At 55.4% G+C, this 23,521-nt stretch overlaps 2 protein-coding genes across 7 annotated transcripts in view; one reads left to right on the top strand and one right to left on the bottom strand.

Moving 5' to 3' along the window:
* NTMT1 (N-terminal Xaa-Pro-Lys N-methyltransferase 1) overlaps nucleotides 1–12,776 on the top strand; it is a 47,826-nt gene extending 35,050 nt beyond the window's left edge. For 2 of the 5 annotated variants that reach the window (XM_050760320.1, XM_050760321.1), the window contains 3 exons: nucleotides 2,829–2,974; nucleotides 11,240–11,492; nucleotides 12,385–12,776. In XM_050760320.1, the coding sequence (XP_050616277.1) occupies nucleotides 11,342–11,492; nucleotides 12,385–12,641 (408 nt within the window). In that variant the 5' untranslated portion in view covers nucleotides 2,829–2,974; nucleotides 11,240–11,341 and the 3' untranslated portion in view covers nucleotides 12,642–12,776. Of the gene's footprint in view, nucleotides 1–2,828; nucleotides 3,001–9,823; nucleotides 10,040–11,239; nucleotides 11,493–12,384 lie in introns of those variants that run through there. The other 3 variants (XM_050760317.1, XM_050760318.1, XM_050760319.1) reach the window with 3 other exon arrangements.
* Nucleotides 11,794–23,521, bottom strand: part of ASB6 (ankyrin repeat and SOCS box containing 6) — a 204,464-nt gene continuing 192,736 nt past the window's right edge. The window contains exons 2-7 of one of the 2 annotated variants that reach the window (XM_050760148.1): nucleotides 19,042–19,277; nucleotides 17,708–17,889; nucleotides 16,565–16,671; nucleotides 16,365–16,473; nucleotides 15,733–15,819; nucleotides 11,794–15,617 (exon numbers count right to left, since the gene is read on the bottom strand). In XM_050760148.1, coding sequence (XP_050616105.1) covers nucleotides 14,950–15,617; nucleotides 15,733–15,819; nucleotides 16,365–16,473; nucleotides 16,565–16,671; nucleotides 17,708–17,889; nucleotides 19,042–19,154 — 1,266 coding nt within the window. In that variant the 5' untranslated portion in view covers nucleotides 19,155–19,277 and the 3' untranslated portion in view covers nucleotides 11,794–14,949. Of the gene's footprint in view, nucleotides 15,618–15,732; nucleotides 15,820–16,364; nucleotides 16,474–16,564; nucleotides 16,672–17,707; nucleotides 17,890–19,041; nucleotides 19,321–23,521 lie in introns of those variants that run through there. The other variant, XM_050760149.1, reaches the window with a different exon arrangement.

The following is a 23,521-nucleotide window of genomic DNA, read 5'->3' as shown; positions in this document are numbered from 1 at the left end:
ACTAGATGGTTTTTTGTTTTTGTTTTTTTTTGAGACGGAGTCTCGCTCCGTCAGCCAGGCTGGAGTGCAGTGGTGTGATCTTGGCTCACTGCAAGCTCTGCCTCCCAGGTTCACGCCATTCTCCTGCCTCAGCCTCCCGAGTAGCTGGGATTACAGGTGCCCGCCACCACACCCAGCTAATTTTTTTGTATTTTTAGTAGAGATGGGGTTTCACCGTGTTAGTCAGGATGGTCTCAATCTCCTGTCTCAATCTCCTGACCTCGTGATCCACCCGCCTCGGTCTCCCAAAGTGCTGGGATTACAGGCATGAGCCACCACACCCGGCCTAACTAGATGTTTCTAAAGAGCCCTCCAGACCTTGCACTCTGCAATCATTTATCAAGCAACTACTATGTGCTAGGCTTGGGAATTCAGAGATGCCAGAGGCTTTGAGGTCAGGGAGCTGGCCAGCCCTGGGAAGGCCTTGGAGTCTGGGTGTGGGGAAGGGGCTTGCTCTTCTGTTGACAGGAAATAAGATAGGGCTGGATTTTTAGGCATGCAGAGTTTGGACCAGAGCTGCCCCCTGGTGGAGGATTCCAGACACCCCCAGCAATTGAAATTGCCCAGGATCAATTCCTTTGCGTAGAGACACAGAAAATGAAGCTTGCTCAGACCAGGGGTAGCAGTTGGGACCTAGAATAGTCTAGAGGGGATGCCAAATAATATGCACATACACACGTTCTGCGGACTCAATGCAGATGTGGCTTTTTGGCATCCCCTTTCTCCCGTAGCTTTCAGTACATTTAGAGCAAACACACTTTAAGCACCTTCTGTGTGCACCGCTCAGAGGAAGGCATTGGAAACCTAACCCCAGAATATTATTATTTTATTTATTTTTGAGATGGAGTTTTGCTCTTGTCACCCAGGCTGGAAAGCAATGGTGTGATCTAGGCTCATTGCAACCTCCACCTCCCAGGTTCAGGCGATTCTCCTGCTTCAGCCTCCCGAGTAGCTGGGACTGCAGGCATGCACCACCACGTCTGGCTAATTTTGTATTTTTAGTAGAGACGGGGTTTTGCCATGTTGGCCAGGCTGGTTTCAAACTCCTGACCTCAGGTGATCTGCCCGCCTTGGCATCCCAGAATGCTGGGGTTACAGTTGTGCACCACTGCACCCTGCCAAAACCAGGATGTTATTAATAGTTTAGGAAAAATGACCTTAGGGTGAATATTGTCATTATAATAGCATTTCCTGAGAACCCACTGCAGGTGCTGAGCTGAAGGTCTGGTGTGCAGTGTCCCACAGGTTTAATCCTCTCAGAGCATCAGAAGTTGAGTAATGATTACATTGCTCCACTTCTTCTGGCAGGAGACTGAAGCTCGGAGATGTTAACAGGCTCTGCCCACCTGCAAGCTCGTGTTTCCATCACTGCTGCCTCGGAGATAGCTCCAGAATTTCTTTGCATGGGAGGAGCCGAGGGAAGGGCCATGCTTTTGGAATGGAAATTTCATGGGCTTGTTCTGCTTATTTGGGTGGGAATCCCATGGCACTGCCAAGAGTATTTTTTATTTTATTTATTTTTGGGGGGTCGGTATTATTTTAAGATGCTAATGGAGATGGGTGGATTTGAGGACCAATGGCTTTTTTCCCCTTCTTACTCAAAGCCCAGCCTGCAGCCTCCAAACGAACTGTTGTTCGTGATGGGGATGAAGAGAGGGCAACGCCGCGGCTCTTTTCAGTTCGGGAGGTCCTTCCAGATTCCCAAAAGTCAATTTAGTCAAGTTTTGAGCTGTAACCTGTGTTGGGCGCGGTGGCTCACGCTTGTAATCCCAGCAGTCTGGGAGGCCAAAGTGGAAGCCTTGCTTGAGGCCAGGATTCAAGATCAGCCTGGGCAACAGGGTGAGACCCCGTCTCTAATTTTTTTTTAAAGAAGTCAAATTAGGCCGGGCGCGGTGGCTCATGCCTGTAATCCTAGCATTCTGGGAGGCCGGGGCGGGCGGATGACGAGGTCAGAAGATCGAGACCATCCTGACTAACACGGTGAAACCCCATCTCTACTTTAAAAATACAAAAAAATTTAGCTGGGCGTGGTGGCGGGCGCCTGTAGTCCCAGCTACTTGGGAGGCTGAGGGAGGAGAATGGTGGGAACCCGGGAGACTGAGCTTTCAGTGAGCTGAGATAGGCCACTGCACTCCAGCCTGGGCAACAGAGCGAGCCTCCGTCTCGAAAGGAAGGAAGGAAGGAAGGAAGGAAGGAAGGAAGGAAGGAGGAAGGAGGAAGGAGGGAAGGAGGGAAGGAGGGAAGGAGGGAAGGAGGGAAGGAGGGAGGAGGGAAGGAGGGAAGGAGGGAGGAGGGAAGGAGGAAGGAGGGAGGGAGGGCGGGCGGGAGGGAGGGAGGGAGGAAGGAAGGCAGTCAGTCAAATTAGGCTGGGCGCAGTGGCTTAGGCCTATAATCCCAATACTTCGGAAGGCAGAGGCGGGAGGATGACTTGAAGTCAGGAGTTCGCGACCAGCCTGGCCAACATGGTGAAAACCCGTCTCTACTAAAAATACAAAAATTAGCTGGGTGTGGTAGCTCACACCTGTAGTCCCAGCTACTCTGGAGGCAGAGGCAGGAGAATCGCTGGAACCTGGGAGGCGGAGGTTGCAGTGAGCCAAGATCGCGCCACTGCACTCCAGCCTGGTTGACAGAGCAAGATTCTGTCTCAATTTAAAAAAAAAAAAAAAAATTAAGTTAAATTATTTTTCAAAAGAAGTCAGGCTAAATCTGGAGCCCGCGGGAGGGGGGCGAGCTGAACGAGGAGGTGGGGCCAGCCGTGGCCCCGCCCCTAAACGCCCGGAAGTGACGTTAGCGGACAAAGGCAGCGCGCGCCGCGAGCTGTCGCGTCTGGTCGCGGTGTGGCGGAGCTGCGGTTACCTTGTGGGGTCTCCGCCGCTGCCGCCCTCCCTTCCTCTTCCCCATCTTCTTCTCTCGGTCCCGGGAGCCCCCGCGCGGAGTGAGTAGCGCGAGGCGGTGCGAAGGGTAGGCAGCCGCCGGGAGAGGGGAGGCCGCGACCCCTAACTGCTTCGGCGCCCTGTGGTCCCCGGCTCGTCACGTGACCCGGCGCGTGCGCGAGGGCCGGCACGGGCCCCACGTGCGCGTTCCCAAGCGGTCCACGGGCCGGACCTGGGCAGGGACTACGGAGCAGTCAGTCCATGGGTTGGGGTACAGGAGGAAAGTCAAGGCACTCAAAGCCCAGGCAGGGCACTCCCCCACCCGGGTCACCAGACCGCAGCAAATCCCTTTCTCTGAGCCTGTTTCCCCTCCGAGAAACAGGGATATGGAGAGCGCCCACTCGGAGGATGGATGGGAGGAATCGGTAAAATGCCCAGTTCAGAGCCTGGCACAGTGAAGTGCCCGTTGCACAGAAGTTGCCGTCGTATTTAACCTTGGGTCCCGCCCCAGCGCCAGCCCGACACAGGTGCAGCTCAAAAAAGACACCCCCAGAGCCCTTGCGGCCAAGGTCAGCCTGTCTGCAGGGAGGCTGCCATATCGAAAAGCCCAGGCTTTGCTGCCCACCAACTGTGTGATCTCTCTCTCTGGACTTCGGTTTCTCCTCTCTATTGTTAAGTGATTGCCACAGCTGGTGTCAGAGGCCCTGACAGCGGGGAGGGACAGTGTAACCGGTGGTTGTGGTGTGTAGAATGATTGCCCAGTGAGATGGGATGAGCCTCTGGGAGGAACCAGGGCTGGGATAAGGAGCCTGGAATCCCTCCTTAATTCTGTTCTCGGCTTCCTGTTTGTATGTTTAAAGACACATCATTTCCTTTAGTGTGCTGGTTTTTCTCTCTGTAAACTGAGGACTGCGTGGGGGTTGGAAGTAACGCATGGAGTGTTTTGGTGGAGGCCGGAAGCCCTGGGATCACAAGGATAGCATCTAAAAAATCTCGGTGGGGGTTCTGTGCTTACAGACAGAGGAAGCTCACTCCTCACTCTGGCTGATTTGCAGAGCTGTTTGAGTCTGCTGGATTGGCCGCCCAGCATACCAGTAACAGTCCCCTAGGTGTGTCCAACAGTACAGCTTCTATGGCATTCTAAGGCAGTTTTCCCATTTGATCCTCATAGCGGGCAGAGTTGACAAGAATCTCGTTTGACGGAGAATTTCTAAGCTCAAGAGAGAATATGTGCCTGGCACTGTGCAAAGCACTTTAAGCTTTTCGTGTGCACTTTTAATCACAGGCTTTCTGTAAAGTCGGTATTACTGCTCCATTTTATAGATGAACTGAGGAATGGTGAGGTTTGATGTCTTATCTGAGCTTACACAGCTGGTGAGCAGAGCCAAGATTCAGATCTGGTTCATCCGACTCCATCAGAGTCTTTGTTTTTAAATGTATCCCCTGTTTTGTCTTCTTCCCTCCCTTTCTCCCTTCTTTCCTTTTCTTAGAGCACTCTGCCATTTGCATGTGGCCTGCTGCTGTCCACAAAGATCCAGGGAGGATGGGTTCTGTCCAGTAGGCTGCTAGAGGGTGGAGGTCACTTTTAGGCAGGCTTTTCCGTAGAGACTTAACATGAGTAGGATGAGATGACTGCAAAAGTCTGCCGGTGACAGTTTCAGCACCGTTTTCCTCCATGGGTCGTGGGAGAAGAGACGCAGTAACTGGGGCAGCTGCGTGGGTCTGAACACCTTGGCGGGGAGGAGGAGGCAGCAGCTAGGTGACCGTGAAGGATGTAGGATCACATTTACTGGCTGAGCAGGCATTTACCAGGCGTGAGGGGTTTCTCTTCCTCTCTGAGCTAGCCTAGAGTTCACACAAAGCCAGGGTGCTCCTGGCCTCCTCCCAGGCCCTGCAGCCACATGGCATCTGTCCTCTGGAGCAGAGTGTAGCAGGACCTTCTGCTGTTGGCCGACCGACCTTGCTGTTCCCTCGGACTCTTAGGGACCTCCTCCTGCCCCACTCCAATCTGGACAGAATGTAGCCAGGACCCTAGGAATCCCATTTATTAATGAATCAGCTGTTAGGACAAATGTCAAAGTCAGGCTCGCTATTTCCCTGCCAATATGTGCCTCCCCTGGCTTTTTCCTAGAATTTGCGTGTAGGTGGAATTCTTGTAAATTAGATTATTCGGGGGACCCTGACATTTAAAGGAATCATGTTACAAGGCTTTTGGTAAAGCACAAAATTATGTTGTCGGTAACAGCCTTCAGTATTACCAGTTTCGAATGGTTGGACTTTTGTCTGTAGGATTTTCTTAGAAGTGGAAAATGGCTATAGCTGCACAAAGCCCATTGTATTATTTGGCAACCAATTAGTCAGTGCCCACCTGGTGTCAGGCACTGGTCTAATCGGTACGCGTTTGCCCTCAGATTTATTCTGTTCATTTGATCAGAGATTAACTTTCTGTTGAATATCTGTGTTTCGTGGGATGCAAGAGAAGCATAGTGATAAATCTCAAATGTTGCCATTGCTCTCTAGGAGCTCCCAGGCCAGGCGAGAGATAGAACTGGATACAAAACCTTCAGTTTACCAAGACTGGTGGGTGGTGAGAGGGAGATGGGCTTGCTCTCGCCGTGCTCCAGTCTGAATGGGAGTTGTGCTAGCATGGTGTGGAAGAGTAGTATTTCGTTTTTTAACCTTTGTCTTTAATTTTCCCAGCCACCAAGTGTTTTTTATTTTTTGAGACAGGGTCTCGCTCTTGTCCAGGCTGGACTCAAACTCCTGTGCTCAAGCAGTCTTCCCACCTCAGCCTCCCAAAGTGCTCAGATTATAGGCATGAGCCACTGCACCCAGCTGTAGTTTTGAATGCCATCCTCTCTGAGTGACTGATGGAGGGCTGTGACATGGTTGCTCTGGTGCCTGCTGGCAGAGGGGCAGGCAGCCCACCTGACCTGGTCCTTACCCCGTCAGACCATAGCAGCCACCAAACCCAGCTACATGGTGACATTCAGGTTGGTGGCCCTTTTCCCCGTCAGCCACCATGGCAGATCTAGCAGTCTTGAGGATTGGCAGGTCTGGTGGGAACAAGAATTCATTCTTCTTCTTTTTTTGACACACTGTCTCACTCTGTTGCCCAGACTGGAATGCAGAGGCAGGATCATGGCTCACTGCAGCCTTGACCTCCCAGGCTCAAGTGATCCTCCCACCTCAGCCTCCCTAGTAGCTGGGAGGTACTAGAATGTGTGTGTTTTTGATAGAGATGGGTTTCTGAGCCATAGGCTGCTTTCTCCTTCCAGCAGTGTTGTTCCCAGTGCTGGGAGACCAGTGTGGGAGCTCTGTGGTCAGCTTGCGGGGAAGGTGTTATGTGCAATAAGTAGAACTAAGGTCCTCCCCAGCCTGTTACCCCAAAGGGCTCCCTGATTGGTGCAGTGATGGCTGCCTTTCTTCATTGTGGCCCAAACCCTGTGTGTGAACGGTAAAGTAAGGGGTCAGTCTGCGAGTGGATTCAAGAATCTGAAGAGGGAAGCCAGGCGCAGTGTCATACGCCTGTAATCTCAGCTACTTGGGAGGCTGAATAGGGAGGATGGCCTGAGCCCGGGAGTTTGAGGCCAGCCTGGGCCACATAGCAAGACCCCATCTCAAAAAAACAAGAATCTGAAGAGAGGTTTAAGCAGACTTCTCTAGGCACAGCCAAAGTGTTCTGCTGAGGGTGAAAAGACCCAATCACGGATCTAAGAAGAACCGGGCCCCGGTAGAGCACATGGGTCTTGTCAGCTCTCTCTGGACCCTCAGAAAGCTGGCATGTGACTTTGTCAGTGAAGAAAGCTCAAATCTGCTGAAGGAGTCAGGCACGGTGTTGGAGAGGAGGGACCCCATCCCCTCTGTTCTCAGCAGCCACAACAGGCCTTTCCCTGTTGCCCCCACTGGCTGGCTGGGTCTCCGGAAAAGGCTGACCAGTTACAGAAGGAGAATTGCATCCGTTAGAAGTCTTCTTTTTTTTTTTTTTTTTTTTTTTGGATACGGAGTCTTGCTCTGTCGCCCAGGCTGGAATGCAGTGGCGCGATCTTGGCTCATGGCAAGCTCCACCTCCTGTGTTCAGGCCATTCTCCTGCCTCAGCCTCCCGAGTAGCTGGGACTACAGGTGCGCGCCACCGTGCCTGGCTAATTTTTTTGTATTTTTAGTAGAAACAGAGTTTCACTGTGTTAGCCAGGATGATCTCGATCTCCTGACCTCATGATCCGCCTGCCTCGGCCTCCCAAAGTGCTGGGATTACAGGCGTGAGCCATGGCGCCCGGCCTCGTTAGAAGTATTCTTGAGCTGACTGGCTGGGGTGGGCCTGCTGCTTCTGGAAAGTTCCTTCTCTTTCAGGACAGGTTCAGAATATAGTAGTGCAGAAGATAGTACTGGGGGCCAATAACAAATTTGACCAATGAAAAATCTTGGCTGGGTGCAGTGACTTCCGCCTGTAAGCCCAACACCTTGGGAGGCCGAGGCAGGTGGATCACTTGCAGCCAGGTGTTTGAGACCAGCCTGGGCAACATGGCAAAACTCCGTCTGTACAGAAAATACAAAAGTTAGGCAGGTGTGGCGGCGTGTGCCTGTAGTCCCAGCTACCCTGGAGGCCAAGATGGGAGGGTCACCTGAGCCATACTCTAGTCTGGTGACACTGAGACCCTTTCTCAAAAAACTAAGAAGAAAAGAAAATTCTCCAGCTTGTCTTGTGTTTAGTTTCTCTTCTCTTTCCTCATAGTTGCTTCCCGAAGGCCTCATGCTCCTTCTCAGGGCGTTTTCCTGTTTCCCTCTGACCACTTCTCTTGAAGCCCCTAGAGCATTCCTGGGTCTTAGGGTTTTAAGCTTTGAGTTGTGTTTGAGGACTGTGCCCAAGTTCCACATGTGGACTCTTCCGTGTTGACCCTGTAGCTCCAGGGGTCAGGCAGACGGTCTTGGACCTACGATTTGTCAACTTTGGCGACAGGCATTTGCTAGAAGCCCCCTGCTCTCCTTGTGTGGAGGCGGCACGTGCGAGGTGGTGAGCTGCAGCTCCCAGTCAGCTGCGTGTTTTCCACCGAGGAGATTTTCCCTTTATCATGGGTTTATCAGGATGTAGCAGCAGCTGCTGCTGGGATTCCTGCCTCCCACTGTTGCTGTTTGTCCTGTGACAGCCAGCACGGCCACTGCCATTCTCACTCTGCCTCCCTTCAGGGTAGGCCCTGGCAGTGTGGGAAGCACATCAGCTGAGAACTGGTGCCAGCATGCACTCGGGGCCGCCCTCATCCAGGCCCTGTCTGCCTTTCCCAGCTCACCTTCCACACTGTGTTCCCCGCCTCCACTCTCCGCCCTCTGATGGCCCGTGCTGTCCCACAGCTGCTCCCTCTGTCTGTGCCTCACCCCTCCAGCACTCCCTGTCTTTAGATGCCCAGCTCGGGCTGCCTCCTCCAGGCCACTGCCCCTGTCTGCTGTTCAGAAAGGATTCTTCTGCCCTTTGAGTTTCCTTAGCACTTTATGGTTCCATGAGAATCTTATTTTTCTGCTGCGTATTTTCGTTCCCTTTGTTCTTTGCCTGTCCTCCTGGGCTAGAGCTCTCTGAGGTCTTGGCAAGCCTCACAGCAACTAGAACAGCCCCTAAGCGTGGTGTGCCTTGGTGACAGCACTGTGCCTATGGGAAGCTTATGGCAGGCTGGCCGCCCTTGGAGCGTGGAGCCGCTGAACTGTCATCCCTGTCCTGAAGGGCAATGTGGGCCTGGGCTCTGCTGCCAGGACCCAGCTGAGGCTCTCTAGTTCCCTCTCCTTCTGCTGTGGCAGCGGTCTCCTCATCCCCCTGCCGTCTCCACTGCTGCCAGCAGTCTTCGGAAGCACCGGTCTTCCCGGGCCACTGTCTGCTGGGCCTCAGGGTGGTTCACACTCGTTGCTCTGTAGGATGCAGTCGAAATTGCTAGAGTTGACTGTGAGACCAGGAACTGGCAGCCACGAGGGCTGTCTGTCCTTCCCTCCGGGAGCAGAGCTGTCGCCCTCCACTGGCTGCATTTATTCTTGCCCATCCATCGGTTTCAGCTTCCGCGTCCCCTCCTCAGGGTTGCCTTCCCTGGTCCCCGCATCCGAGTCCACTTCCTCTCTCCGTGCTCTGCTGGCACTGGTGCTTCTCCTCTGCAGCCCTCCCTGCGGGTGTGGTTGTGTCTGTAGAATTGTTTTCTGCCTGGCTCTCTGCCTGGTTCACAGCCTGGTGCCTGGCACAGAGTCCCCACTCCTCATTAACGGAGGACTGGACCCCACCGTGAGTTGTTGCTGTGCTCTGAGCCAGAGGCAGGGAGGCGTGGAAACTTCCCTGGCCCTCCAGGGTCTGCTGGTGTTCTCTGCTTTGCGGTCTTTTCTCTTTATTGATCAGGGTTTTCTGTGCCCAGAAGCCACTGCGTCAGGTGTCATATAAAGCATGTCAAGAACTTGAAGCCAGTCCAGGCACAGTGGCTCATACCCGTAATCCCAGCGCTTTGGGAGGCCAAGGTGGGAGAATCTCTTGAGGTCAGGAGTTCGAGACCAACCTTTGTAATGTAGTGAGAGCCCATCTCTACAAAACATAATTAGCCAGGCATGGTGGCACACAACTGTAGTCCTCGCTGCTCCGGAGGAGTTGGGAGGGTCTCTTGAGTTCTGGAGTTGGAGGCTGCATTGAGCTATGATCACACCACTTGCACTCCAGAAAAAATGAAAATGTAAAAGAACGTGAAGCTAGGACTTGGGGCGGGTGCTCTCAGTGCAAAAGACAGAAGATGCTGTTATCCAAGGGGTAGAAGCAGATTTGGGGACCCTGGACTTCCCTCTGCACTCAGCAGCATGTGTGACTTGTGAAGCCTGGCGTGAGACTGGCCCTCTGCCCCGGGGACCTTTCTGCCAGGTCCCCGGCCCGCTGACTCACACCCCCTTCCTTACCCAGGAGAGTTGCGGGTGCTGATCGTGGTGCTTGAGCAGAGCCGTGGTTGGTGACAACATGACGAGCGAGGTGATAGAAGACGAGAAGCAATTCTATTCCAAGGCCAAGACCTACTGGAAACAAATCCCACCCACGGTGGACGGCATGCTTGGGGGGTATGGCCACATCTCCAGCATCGACATCAACAGCTCCCGGAAGTTTCTGCAGAGGTTTTTGAGGGTAGGCAGGTCTGGCGTGCTCTCCAGGAGAGGCTGTGGCTCTGGTGGCACTGCCGAGTCCATGTGGGGTGCCACCTTTTACATGTAACACTGCAGGCTCGTTGGCTGTCTCTTGGTACCTACCCCAAAGCCTTGAGGAGCTGGGCTGGGTGGGCACAGTGGGGTAACTTCTAGATTGTGGACTTAGCCTCAAGGTTACCAGACAGGAGCTGGCTGTTAGGCAGAACTGAGGTGCCCGAATTGGGCAAACTTCTCTTCAACTGTTGGGTTTTGCCAGGGACAAAACCCTTGCTCTCCTGCCATGCCCATGGGTGTTTGGGCTGAGGGTGTTGGCCATTCTGGATGAAAACTCCTAGTTACATGCCATGGTTTCTACCCTCTGCTCTACCCCCAGCCTTTTCTGTACTAGGCTGGGACCCCCGGGCCTGGAGCCCCCCACCTTCTTGTCTCTCATGGCTGGCACTGGAGGCTGCTGTTGGCCACCTGCTCCATCCAGCGCCTCCCCTCCCTCCGCGTTCCCTCTCCGCACCCTTGTTCACCCATTGTCCTACTTCCATTCTCCCTGCTCCTCTCTGCCGTTGTTTACTTGGAGACTCAGGAGAGATTAGTGTACCTGTTCAAGTTATCACCTTTAAGTGGAAATTGGCTTTCATTTTAGAAATGTGTGGCCCAGGGCTGGGGCAGCGGCTCACTCCTGTAATCCAGCTCTTTGGGATTTCAAGGTGGGAGGACTGCTTGAGCCCAGGAATTTGAGACCAGCCTGGGCAACAGACTGAGGCCCTGTCTCTACAAAAAATAAATAAAAATAAAGAGTTGGGCATGGTGGCACATGCCTGTAGTCCCAGCTACGTGGGAGGCTGAGGCGGGAAGATGGAGGATGGCTTGAGCCCAGGGGTCCGAGGCTACAGTGAGCCGTGATCCCACTACTGCATTCCAGCCTGGACAACAGAATGAGATCCTGTCTCTACAAAAACTTTCAAAGATAAAGGAATATGTGGCCCAGCAGGGTGTCCTTCCACGCTTACCCCCTTGAATCAGGACTCTGTACAAGCTGGCAGCCAGCACAGACCTCCCCACCAGTGCTCAGCTTGTGCAGAGCCCTGGAATCCTGACTTGAGTCTAAGTCCCAGGGCTCATGAGGAAGGGCCCCCACGTGCGGCGACAGGGTCTCTCTGATAGGTTACATGCCTCTGCTTTTCAGGAAGGCCCGAACAAGACAGGAACGTCCTGTGCCCTGGACTGTGGAGCTGGCATTGGGAGGATCACCAAGCGGCTGCTCCTGCCGCTGTTCAGAGAGGTGGATATGGTCGACATAACGGAGGACTTCCTGGTTCAAGCCAAGACCTACCTGGGGGAGGAGGGCAAGAGGGTGAGGAACTACTTCTGTTGTGGGCTCCAGGACTTCACCCCAGAGCCGGACTCTTACGACGTCATCTGGATCCAGTGGGTGATAGGTGAGGGTCCCTCCGCCCTTCCCTGCCCACCTGTACGTCTCCTGCCACTCGGGTTCCCCATAAGGTGTCAGGACCAGGGCTTTGCGCTCCTGCAGCAAGTAAGCCAGTGAGGATTCTCCAATCCCCCCACGCCCACACCCACGCCCACCCCCACCCCGTGCTTCCCAGGACTGAGGGACAGGCTCAGCCTAAAAGGTCGATTTCTTCCAGGTTTTGTTTCAGTTGAATACCTGCTACCATCCATTTGGGTGCAGTTTTTTGTTAAATTTTAATGGCCAATAACTTACTGCATTCAAAGTGAGAGTTTTATAAGGGTTTTATTTTTAATAAGATGAAAAGTTTAAGCTTTGTGTCTAGCCCTGCACCCTCTTAGCCTAACAGTACACCTCAAGCGCTGTGCCCTGGGCTGCTGACCTGGTGGCAGGCCACTAGCAGCAGTTGGCCACCTCCTGAGGTGGGCAGCACAGGCCTGCTGTGGACACGCTAGGTCTGGCCTTGTATTTTGTGGTCTCAGAAGCCTCTGTGGGGACTTCTGGTGTGGGGAAGGCAGTCTGTCCAGAAGCTCCTGCAGTGCCAAACTCTTAGCCCAGGTTCACTCCTCTGATCCAAGTCTGGCAGGGGTGGGGCATCATGGTGTGTAGGTATCAGGCAGGACTTGGAAGTCACCCCGTCAAGTTAAATTCTGGCTTAATGTGTCTTTAGGTAGAAGATCTCTGAGCCACAGTTTCCTCTTCTATGAAATGGGGTTTAGTAAATCTGTCGGGATTTACTAAATGCCACACAAAATGCTGGGCACAAATGAAGGGCTCAGCAGGGCTGAGAAATACATCCCATCTGGTGGCCAGCATCCCCTTGCATTGTGCACTGGTAACCTTGCTTCTGCCCTCCCCAGGCCACCTCACCGATCAGCACCTGGCTGAGTTCCTGCGGCGCTGCAAGGGCAGCCTCCGCCCCAACGGTATCATTGTCATCAAAGACAACATGGCCCAGGAGGGCGTGATTCTGGATGACGTGGACAGCAGCGTGTGCCGGGACCTTGATGTGGTCCGCAGGATCATCTGCAGCGCAGGCCTCAGCCTCCTGGCTGAGGAGAGGCAGGAGAACCTCCCCGATGAGATCTACCACGTCTATAGCTTTGCCCTGAGATGAGCCAGGGCTGGCAGGAGAAACTGAGGAACCACAGTCCGGGTGGGGGGAACTGGCAGCTGGGCAAGATCCAGGCGCCACACTGGCGGTTCGTGAGTGTCAAGGCACCACTAAATATAGCTGTCTGCCGTCCACTCATTATGCAGATTCTTCTTCAAAAGGCAAGGTGGGACCCTGTGGGGGGAGGGTGCTGCTGAACCAGCGGTGAGGCAGGAGCCCAGACCCTGCTGCCCTGTGAGATGGGATTGGGTGGAAGGGGCTCCAGGGCTCCCCATGTGGGAATACGGTGGTCACATCAGTAGCCGATTCCCTGGGCCTCCAGCCTAGCCTTCCAGCCATGGGCCTGGCTGCCTGAAGAGGAAGGAAACCACCCCCAACCTGGTTGTTGGGAACTTGAAGACTTCAGTGTGGTCTTTACCTAGGGGAGGGACAGAGCTGGGCTGGTGGAACCCATGGGTGCTGCCTGATGGTGCTGTGGTTGGGGGTGCTCATGTGCCAAGTCCTGCTTGGCAGTGGAAGCCTGGGACCCTTAAAGCGTGACAACAGCCTGCAGCAGGGAAGCTCCCTGAAGCCTTGTTCTTCTCTGGGCTTGAGGCTGCTCCTTGGCAGGCATTAAATTAAAAAATAAAATGGGGCGGGCGCGGTGGCTCACGCCTGTAATCCCAACGCTTTGGGAGGCTGAGGCGGGCAGATCACAAGGTCAGGAGATTGAGACCATCCTGGCTAACACGGTGAAACCCCGTCTCTACTAAAAATACAAAACAAAAAAAAAAAGCCGGGCGTGGTGGTGGGCCGCCTGTAGTCCCAGCTAGCTACTTGGGAGGCTGAGGCAGGAGAATGGTGTGAACCCAGGAGGCGGAGCTTGCAGTGAGCCGACACTGCGCCACTGCACTGCAGCCTAGGTGACAGAGTGAGACTCCATCCCAAAAAATAAAAATAAAATGGGGCCCGGGCACAGTAGCTCATGCCTTTGTAATCCCAGCACTTTGGAAGGCCGAGGCAGGTGAATCACCTGAAGTCAGGAATTTGAGACCAGCCTGGCCAACATGGCGAAACCCCGTCTCTACTAAAATACAAAAATCAGTCAGGCATGGTGGCGGGCACCTGTAATGCCAGCTACTCAGGAGGCTGAGGCAGGAGAACTGCTTGAACCTGGGAGGCAGAAGTCCCAGTGAGCCGAGATTGCACCATTGCACTCCAACCTGGGTGACAGACTGTCTCGAAAAAAATAATAATAAAATGGGACCTCAACACTGTGGAGGACCTCGCTAGTCTAGAGTGGTGCTTCTTTGCAGGGACTTGGAAGCAATCCCCCAAACACAGCATCTCCTCACACCTGCCACCCCCTTCCTTACCAGCTGCTGTGGGAGCCTCTATCCTGAACTGTGGAGGGCCGGGGCAGAAATTTTATACAAGGACCGTTAAGGCCAAGAAAGTCAGTTTAATCTTATAAATATATCATTTAGTCACCTCAGCTTATCCCCAGAGGCGTTTCCACAATTCACAATGACCGATGCAACCTGGAAGGGACTGAGGGCTCACAGTTGGGTGGTACAGTCGGCTCTTAGGTTGCTCCAAAGAGAGCCCCTCAACAGGAGACAACAGAGAGGTCTGTCCCCAGCCGCGCACTCATGATTGCTTTTTAGCAGAAGTCATGGTCGCTGAGGCCCTGGGTTTGGCACAAGCACAGCTGCCAGCAGAGCACAGTTCTGGTAGGTGGGGCCATGGCTGACCTGGCCCCAAAGCTACAGGAACAGGCAGGGGCCAGCTTGGCTTGCAACACCATGAAGACAAGCCTGTGGGGCCCTTAGTGTCTCCTCCCCCCGAGCCCACCAGAAACACGGCTGCAACAGAACCTGGAAGGAAAAGGGGCAGGGGTGGGGTCTTGGCACCACACAGGACGCGCCCCAGGCTTCCTCTCCAGCTATACTGCCACGTGCAGCAAACAAGACCCCCGCAGCCCTGGGGATGTTGAGGCTTGGTCCTTCCCAGCTTCTGTAAATGCCCTGGCACTGCCCTCCAATTCAGAGGGTATAAACATGACTTCAGTCCAAGCCCTGTTCCTTTGTCCAACATGGGTGGGACCTGGAGTGCTGCTGGAGGGAAGGGAGCAGTCTCTCTGGAAGACACAGAGCCACACCCTTCACCACTGGAGTGATCACAGCTTCAGGCTCTACCTGGCTGGCTTTTCTCATGAAGGATCCCGTCTCATCTCCCAGATCAAAAAGACCCTCCTCTAAGGCTGTCCCAGGTTCTACCAACAGGCTGACCTAAGCTGCCCATGTCCCCTGTTCCTGTAGCCTGAGACCCGTCAGATGTCATCTTCCATGGAGCCACTGTGCTCACTAAGGAGGTACCACTTCAGCCTGTCAGGCAGAGGCAGGGCTTTGACCTTCACATCCACAGGCCACGGCTGAAGGTAGAGCCGGATGGACACGCGGCACAGGTGTTTGAGGGGCGGGGGATAGCTCTCCAGCTGCCTCAAGGAGAAGTGGAGGGCCTGGATCTTTTCCGCCAGGCTGCCCACAGGGTGGATATCGAAGTTTTCGGGCAGCTGGAGTTTCTGAGAGTTGGTCACCATGAGATCCAGGACGGTCTCGGCTTTGCGCAGGAGGTCCGCATGGCTCTCGTCTTCTGTGCAGCCTGGGTGGGAACAGAGCCTCTCAAAGATGATGTGAAAGCCAGACCAGCAGGACGCGCCATGCAGGGAGCAGTTGTAGGCGGCTCCGGACTCCAGCAGGAAGCGCAGGAGAGGGAAATGCAGTTTAAAGCTCTTGAGGCAGATGTGGGTGAGGGACTCGTGGGCCGGGCACTCGCTGGGGTCGGCCCCATGCGCCAGCAGCAGCCGTGTGACTTGGAAGCAGAAGCGGTTGATCATCTGGGCCTCCTCTTTGTCCCCTCCCACAGTCTCACCAAGTAGGAAGATGATGCAGGTGAACACTGTGTCCCCATCCTTGGTGGTGGCCTTGACGTCTGCCCCTAGAAGAGCCATAGAACAAGAGACACTGGGAGAAGGTCTTCAACCCCGGCAAAGCAACGGCACACATTGAAGGGGCGGGTGAGAGGACAAGGCCCAGGAGCGCGCCAGCCTCACCTCCTTCCAGCAGGAGCCGGATGTTCTCAGTATTGTGGATCTGTACCCCATCGCTGCTGGCCAGAGCATGGAGCAGAGCAGTCTTTCCTAGGGAGGGAGGGAGAGCGAGGAGGAGCAGGAGGCCAGGAAGCCCAGGTCAGGGCAACCCAGAGGAGGTGGCAGAAATCCAGACACTCAGGATCAGAAGATGAACTTTCAGAGACAGCTCTCAGCTCGGGTGAGGGCTGAGGGTGATGGGCTTCTGGTCATTCCCTTTCCACCCAGAGAACTGAGAGCAGAAAGGCCCCCAGCAGAAAAGCAGGATTTCTCTGGATCCCAGGATGCTACCTGAAACGTTGGCTAGGCCTCTCCCAATGGGAAGCCATTGTTTCTTGGAAGCTGAGTGCGTACGTGCCCTATTTCTTCCTACGGAAGGCCCTTGAGGGCCAGCACAGGGGCAGTGACTGCACTGTCTGTCTCAAGCCTCTGAGCTCAGCAAGTCAGCAGAACCCCTGTGTGCCCAGCCATGCTGTGCCACCAGCCAGGGCCAGCATCCAGTCAGCCCACCTAGCTGTTGTCCTGGGGCACCCTGGGTGTCCCCCCAACGCTGCCCGGGGGCCCAGCTGTCCTGCTTTCCTGCAGGAGGCACCCACCATGCTTGTCAGCGGCATTAACGTCAGCTCCAAGATCCAGGAGGCGCTGCAGGCAGGGCAGGCGCTCAGGCTCCTCGCTGGCCAGGTCCAAGGGGCTACTCTCGTGGATCTGAGCCAAGCAAGCACAGCCAGGTTGGCTTGGGAAGCTGCTCAGGCCCCTGCCCAACGCTGCTTCAAAACAAGCTGGACCTGGCACTTACCCGGTCCCTCCGATTAATGTCAGCGCCGTGATGCACCAGCAGCTCCACCATGTCCGGCTGGTTCCGCAGGACGGCGATGTGCAAGGCCGTGTAGTAGGTGACTGGATCTGAAGGCACAGATGCAGCTCGTGTGGGTCCTGCCTATCCGTATTCTCATGGGGCCCCTGGACCCAGAGCCCAGCCCCAAACTCCCACCTAAAGTGTCCAGAAGCAGAGGCCCAGCCTCCTGTCACCATCAAGGGTTAGGACAGAGCTGTCCTCACCAGATACTAGAGGGCCCTCGGGGTGTTCTAGTGGGCACACTACTGAAGCTGTTGGGGCTTTAATTTCCTCTTCTGTAAGAAGGGACCATAAAATGGGGCGCGCACTCTCAGAATGGCTGGGAGGCCGCACTACGCAGCACCTCCATGGCTGCTCCGCTCTGTAGGCCTGGTGGTAACAGCCACGTTCTCCAAGCTGGTCTCCAAGTCACTGGCTTCAGAACTGGCCCTCCCGTCTCAGCTCCTTGGGCTCCAGGAGCCCAGCAGCCTCCAAGCCTGTCTTTGGATGGGGAAAGGAGACATGCCTGGCTGTCTCAGGCCCCCATTAGGTCACAAGGCAGCCCTGCCTGTCTCCCTACTAACCCTGCCCTCCCTGGGGTGAAAAACAGAGAGAAAGGAGCATGGCTCCATCTCCATCCCTCGCACTCAGAAGCTGGAAGCCAGCGTGTTCTGTGGTGATTTATGCCTAATGCGGCCTGTTTTCCCCTCTCCCTATGGCATGAGGAAAAAAACACAAATTGGCTCAGAGTAAGTGGCAGAAAATTACCTTCCCTTAGCTCTGGGCACAATGCCAGTAGCTGCATTTTCGCATTAATGGAAGTGGGGATTACTCTGGGAGCTGGGGAAAGTTTGCTAATCAATCACATGGTAGAAGCAGCAACACTCGCCCGCCCTTGGAACAGAGGTGGGGAGAGCCATGTGAAAACCCGCAGGATTTGGGAGGCCACCCAATGGGAGATTCCTTAGTCACAGCCACCCAGGAAATAAAGCGGGGGGAAGTCACTCCTCAGAGGATGGTAAAAGCCAAGGCTGGGGACATGGACGCCCACCCGGCGCAGAGCCACGTTTAAGTCGCCTGCCCACCCCCGGGGCTCTCGCTGACCTTCAAAGTTGAGATTGGCCCCATGCCGCAAGAGAACGTCGGCCGCCTGGGTCAGCCCCAGCTCAGCCATCTTGAGCAGGGCGTTGCTCACACCTTCCTGGTAAAAGGGAGAGTGGGCTTTCCTCTCCAGCAGCTCAGTGAGAACAAGGATTCGGTTCTCCTCGCTGGCGACATAACTGGGCCTGGGGCAGAAGAGAGGCTGAGGGTAGGCACAGCTGTGGGACCGGCTGATCGGGCAGCCTGTGGGTTGGTGGGCCTTAGTGTCCTGCTAGAATCATCCGCAAGCAGGGCCCTGGCTCTGTGGGTCACAGAGGCTTGGCAGAACCTCTGAACTAGAGAGAGGGCCAGGCTGCATCTCTTAAGACGGGAGCAGACTCGGATTTGCGGAGAATGGGCTGGGTCTGTCTGCGCTCTCCTCCCGCGTTGCCCAGAGTTTGGTCGCAGACTTGGGTACAAAGCCTCACACACCTGGGCTGCTGGGACTGAAGGGAACCCTGGAAGCCAAGAGCCCAAGCCCGACTTTGATGCTCCTTCCTCAGAAAGCCCTTCACCCTCAAAGCTGTAGGACCCCAGCCCCCGCAACCCCTGCAGCCAGGACAGCAACACAGCCTCCCCGCTCCTCTCACATGGAGGCCTTTAGCTGAAATGATGAAGAAAGCCTACGTTTCCACCCGAGTCCCTGGATGGGGAGACGACTCATCACCACGCGTTGTAAATTCCAACTGACAACCCCCGCAAACACCTGAGCCCCTTCCCTGTGCTCTCTCCTCCCTTCCACCTCGCGTGCCGCCGCACAATTACTTGTCAGTCTCTCCTCTGGAGCACACGCGCCAAGGCGGGGATTTTGCTGAGCCAGTGATGGACCCCAGGCGCCTAGTACCATGGGCAGTGAATGCGGATTCGCTCCCGACACCTTTCCTGCGGGTCCACGACAGACCAGCTCTTGTCTATAAAAACGCAAACTCTGCTACAAAAGCCCACCTTCACACTGCTCTGGGGTAACATCTGAGGCCTCACGGATTCCACCCTGCTCCCCTGACACGCCGGGGGGTGGCACAGCACAGGCAGGCGACAGGGTGGGGCCAAGGCGCAGGCCCTGCGACACCCCGCGAGCCTCCGCCCTCGGGCCCTCCCTGCCCTTCGCCTCCGCCATGCAAGGGGCGGGAGTGCGATCCGCGCGGGGCAGCGCGAGCTCGGAGCCACGCAACCCCGGCTTCCGCCCGTCCCTTCCTCTGTCAAGGGGGACGCATCCACCCCGCCCGGCTTGTGGTGATAAAGTGGGACGCCGCAGGGTCGGAGCGGCCTCGGCCAGCTCACGGGAGGGGGCGACTTACCGGTCCAGAGACTCCTGCCGCTCGGGGTCCTGGATCCCCAGGGAGCCCAGAATCGCATCCACCAGCGGCTGGTACTCGAAGATGATCCTCCGGAAGCCGTGCAGGAACGGCATCGCCGCAGGCCCCGCGCAGCAGGGCGGTCGCGCTTTCCGCCGAGGCCGAGATGCCCAGACGCCGACCGGAGCGCTCCGGCGGCCGCGGAACCCACCTGCTCCCTTGGACCAGCCCTTGCGCCCGGCCGGGTCCGCTCCTCAGCCCAAGCCGCGCCCCCGCCGGAAGTGACCCTCGTACTTCCTGCCCGCGCCGACTGAGGGTGGCCCGCATGGCGACAGCGCCCCCTGCGGGCTCGGAGGACCTCGGCGCGTCCCAGGGCACGACTGCCAGGCCGACTGGGGCGCTGTCCAGTAGGCGGCCCCAGCGGAGTGGGGGAGTGGGGGATCGAGCCCGCCAGATCCGAGACTCAGGCGGGCCTGCCCCTCCCTGCCAGGGCTGGGCCCGGCTCGGCTTCGCCCTGCTATCCTGCCCGCGACCGCTGGGCGCCATCCGAGTTCCGCCGGTCGTGCTCCCCGGCTCTGCCGCTGCCCCACTCGCGCTGGGCGCCCCTGAGCGCTGAGCTCATCAGACAACTGCCCCTTCCGGCTCGGCCTGGCCCTCGCCTTCCCTGAAGAGGGGCTGGGCCACCTCTGTCACCACCCAGCCCGCTGACTGGAATGATGAGGACCAGGGTCCTCGCACGTCCCCTCCTCAGTTTCTTATTATCTGTCCCAGGGAGCACCTGGCCAGGACAGCTGCCAGCTCTCTCCACCTCTGCCTTGATGGACTCAATGAATCTTGTGTATTTTTTAATTTTATTTTATTTTTTTCGAGACGTAGTCTCGCTCTGTCGCCCAGGCTGGAGTGCAGTGGCGTGATCTTGGCTCACTGCAACCTCCGCCTCCTGGGTTCAAGTGATTCTCCTACCTCAACCTCCCGAGTAGCTGGGACTACAGGTGCCGGCCACCACGCCCGGCTAATTTTTGTATTTTTAGTAGAAACAGAGTTTCACCATATTGGCCAGGCTGGTCTCAAACTCCTGACCTCGTGATCTGCCCACCTCGGCCTCCCAAAGTGCTAGGATTACAGGCCAGCCGCCCGGCCCGAATCATGTGTATTTTTTAGAGACAGGGTCTCACTCTGTCTCCCAGGCTGGAGTGTAGTGATCACAACTCACCGCAGCTTCAAACTCCTGGGCTCAGGTGATCCTCCCACCTCAGCCTCCTGAGAAGCTGGGAACACAGGAGTGTGCTACTGCCTGGCTCTGAACTTGGATTTCCTCATCTGTAAAATGGGTATAATCCCCAGCACTTTGGGAGGCTGAGGCAGGCGGATCACCTGAAGTCAGGAGTTCGAAGCTGCAGACCAGCCTGGCCAGTATGATGAAACCCTGTCTCTACTAAAAATACAAAAATTAGCCGGGCATGGTGGTGGGCACCTGTAATCCCAGCTACTTGGGAGGCTGAGGCAGGAGAATCGCTTGAACCTAGGAGGCGGAGGTTGCAGTGAGTGGAGATCGCACCATTGCACTCCAGCCTGGGTGATAAGAATAAAACTCCGGGCCGAGCGCGGTGGCTCACGCCTGTAATCCCAGCACTTTGGGAGGCCGAGGCGGGTAGATCACGAGGTCAGGAGATCGAGACCATCCTGGCTAACACTGTGAAACCCTGTCTCTACTAAAAACACAAAAAATTAGCCGGGCGTGGTAGCAGGCGCCTGTAGTCCCAGCTACTTGGGAGGCTGAGGCAGGAGAATGGCGTGAACCCAGGAGGCAAAGCTTGCAGTGAGCCGAGATTGTGCCACTGCACTCCAGCCTGGGCAACAGAGCGAGACTCCATCTCAAAAAAAAAAAGAAAAAAAGAATAAAACTCTGTCTCAAAAAAAAAAAAAAAAAAAAAAAAGGTATAATCACACTCACCTGAGATGCTGGAGCCAGCGTGCTGTGTCGGTGGAAGTGGAATTCAGTGGGAAGGAACCAAAACCCTCTGGTTCAGGAAGGAGGGGTGGAGTGGGCAGCCAGATTTAAGCCCCTTGAGGACAACACCAACTTGGGCTGCCTAGAAGCAGCTCCAGGTCACAGAGTCCACAGCTGCCAGCACATTTCTGCCTTGGTTCTCACTGCAGGAAAGAAATATCTTCTCCCTGAGTGAAATCGGGAAATTCTGCTCAGATAGAAATGGACATTTCCAGCTTGCCTTGGAAAAACCACTTTTCTGGAGTCAAGGCACCTCCCCTTGGGCCATGCATTTGAGCTTCCTCTCCCACCTGGAGGGGGAGCCTTGATGCCTTTCTTGGTTCTGGGAAGCTGAAGATGAAGAGAGGTTTCCCACCCCAGCAGTCTACATCACAGCGTTGGCCTCCCGGGCCTCGCTCTGCCAAGTTGGGCCCCTCTCCCTGGCACCTGCCAGACAGCGAGAGTTGCCCAGCCCAGGAAAAAACATTTAAAGGCACATTTCAAGACAATCCGATGGGTCTTAGGAGTAAACTTTTTTTTTTTTTTGAGATGGAGTCTCGCTCTGTCGCCCAGGCTGGAGGGCAGTGGCGGGATCTCAGCTCACTGCAAGCTCCGCCTCTCAGGTTTATGCCATTCTCCTGCCTCAGCCTCCCGAGTAGCTGGGACAACAGGTGACCGCCACCTCGCCCAGCTAGTTTTTTTGTATTTTTTAGTAGAGACAGGGTTTCACCGTGTTAGCCAGGATGGTCTTGATCTCCTGACCTTGTGATCTGCCCGCCTTAGCCTCCCAAAGTGCTGGGATTACAGGCTTGAGCCACCAGGCCCGGCCAGGAGTAAACATTTTTATATTTATTTATTTATTATTATTATTACTTTTCAGACAGAGTCTCACTCTGTTGCCCAGGCTGGAGTGCAGTGGCAGGATCTCAGCTCACTGCAACCTCCCCCGACTGGGTTCAAGCCTACCAGGTAGCTGGAATTACAGGCATATGCCACCACGCCAGGCTAATTTTTGTATTTTTAGTAGAGACGGGATTTCACCATGTTGGCCAGGCTGTTCTCGAACTCCTGACCTCAGGTCATCCACCCGCCTCAGCCTCCCAAAATACTGGGCTTACAGACGTGAACCACCACACCCAGCCAGATGAAACATTTTTAAATGGGCAGAGTAAGCCCTCTACCACGAGCAAAACAAACTGTACAAGGAAACCCAAAGCATGTCCAGGTCCAGCAACGAGGCTCGACCAGCAAGGTTGAGGGTGCGGCAGTAGTGGCTAGTAACTGCTGGCTCTGGTCGTGGAAGCCGTTGTCAGATCCAATGACAGGCTCTCGGAAAACCACCCCTGACACCGGGCATTCAGAGTGCCTCAGTTTGCTTCCTCTTCCATTACCTAAAGGAGCAGGAAGGAAGGGTGGGGGTGGGCAGCTGGGTTCAAGACCCACTAGCTTGGGCCTCCCAGAAGCAACTGCAGACTACAAGGGTCCACGGCTCCCCGCACACATCTGCCTTGATTCTTGCTGAGGGAAAGAAGTTATCTTCCTGAGTGAAATCGGGACATTTTGCTCACACGGAAATGGAGATTTCCAACTTGCCTTGTAAAAATCAGAAGGGCCCAAATTCTCACCAGACAGCCATGAGCATCCGGATGGGACACTTGACCTGGTTGCACCTGTCTGGGCATGACTCTGAGGGTTTGGAAGTGTCTGCCCCCTGCTTGAAGGGTCCCCCACCCTCTCAATGGATCACAAGGCCCTGAACGGTACAGCCGCTCTCAGGAGACCCAGGTCTTCACAGCCCCTCTCTCGGTTGATCACACAACACATTTGATCACATGACACCGTGCCCGTGTTGAGTCAGGCCTTGGTCTCCTCACCTGTGTGATGGCCCTCAGCCCTCAGGAGACGGAGACCTGACTTACCCAAGGGCGCATGGTGAGCAACTCGGGAGGTGTAGTCTCGTGGGGTCCCGGCAGAGCTGGGTGGGATGACTTCGTCTGAGCCCTACTTTTGCCCTGGGGCCGCTGTCACAAGGGGCTACAAACCTGATGGCTTAAAACAACAGAAATTCACTTCTTTACAGTTCTGGAGGCTGAAAGGTCAAATTCAGGCATGAGCCACTGCACCCAGCCTCCCCCTCTCCTTTCTAAGCGGGCGTGGGTCCCCGGATTTATAGGGCCCACCCAAATCCATTATGGCCACGTCTTAATTTGATTACATCTGCAAAACCGCTTTTTCTGAACCAGGTCATGTTCCAGGCTCCAGGGCTAGGACTGGAACATATCTTTTTGGGGAGCACATGTAAACCCACTATCACGAGTGACCCCAGGCATGACCTTTCTGGTCTCTGGGCCTCAGTTTCCTCACCTATAACCTGAGGGCCCTCCCAGCTCTGACAGTCTTGGAGCCAATAACGAACTCCTTGACGTGGCTGGTGGGCTCTGCCGACAGAGAAGGAGTGAGGGGACCATTATACTAACAATAACACGAGTCCAC

Source organism: Macaca thibetana, chromosome 15 (assembly GCF_024542745.1).
Source record: "Macaca thibetana thibetana isolate TM-01 chromosome 15, ASM2454274v1, whole genome shotgun sequence".
In the NCBI taxonomy this organism is placed as follows: domain Eukaryota; kingdom Metazoa; phylum Chordata; class Mammalia; order Primates; family Cercopithecidae; genus Macaca; species Macaca thibetana.
This window is presented reverse-complemented; position numbering and strand designations above follow the sequence as displayed.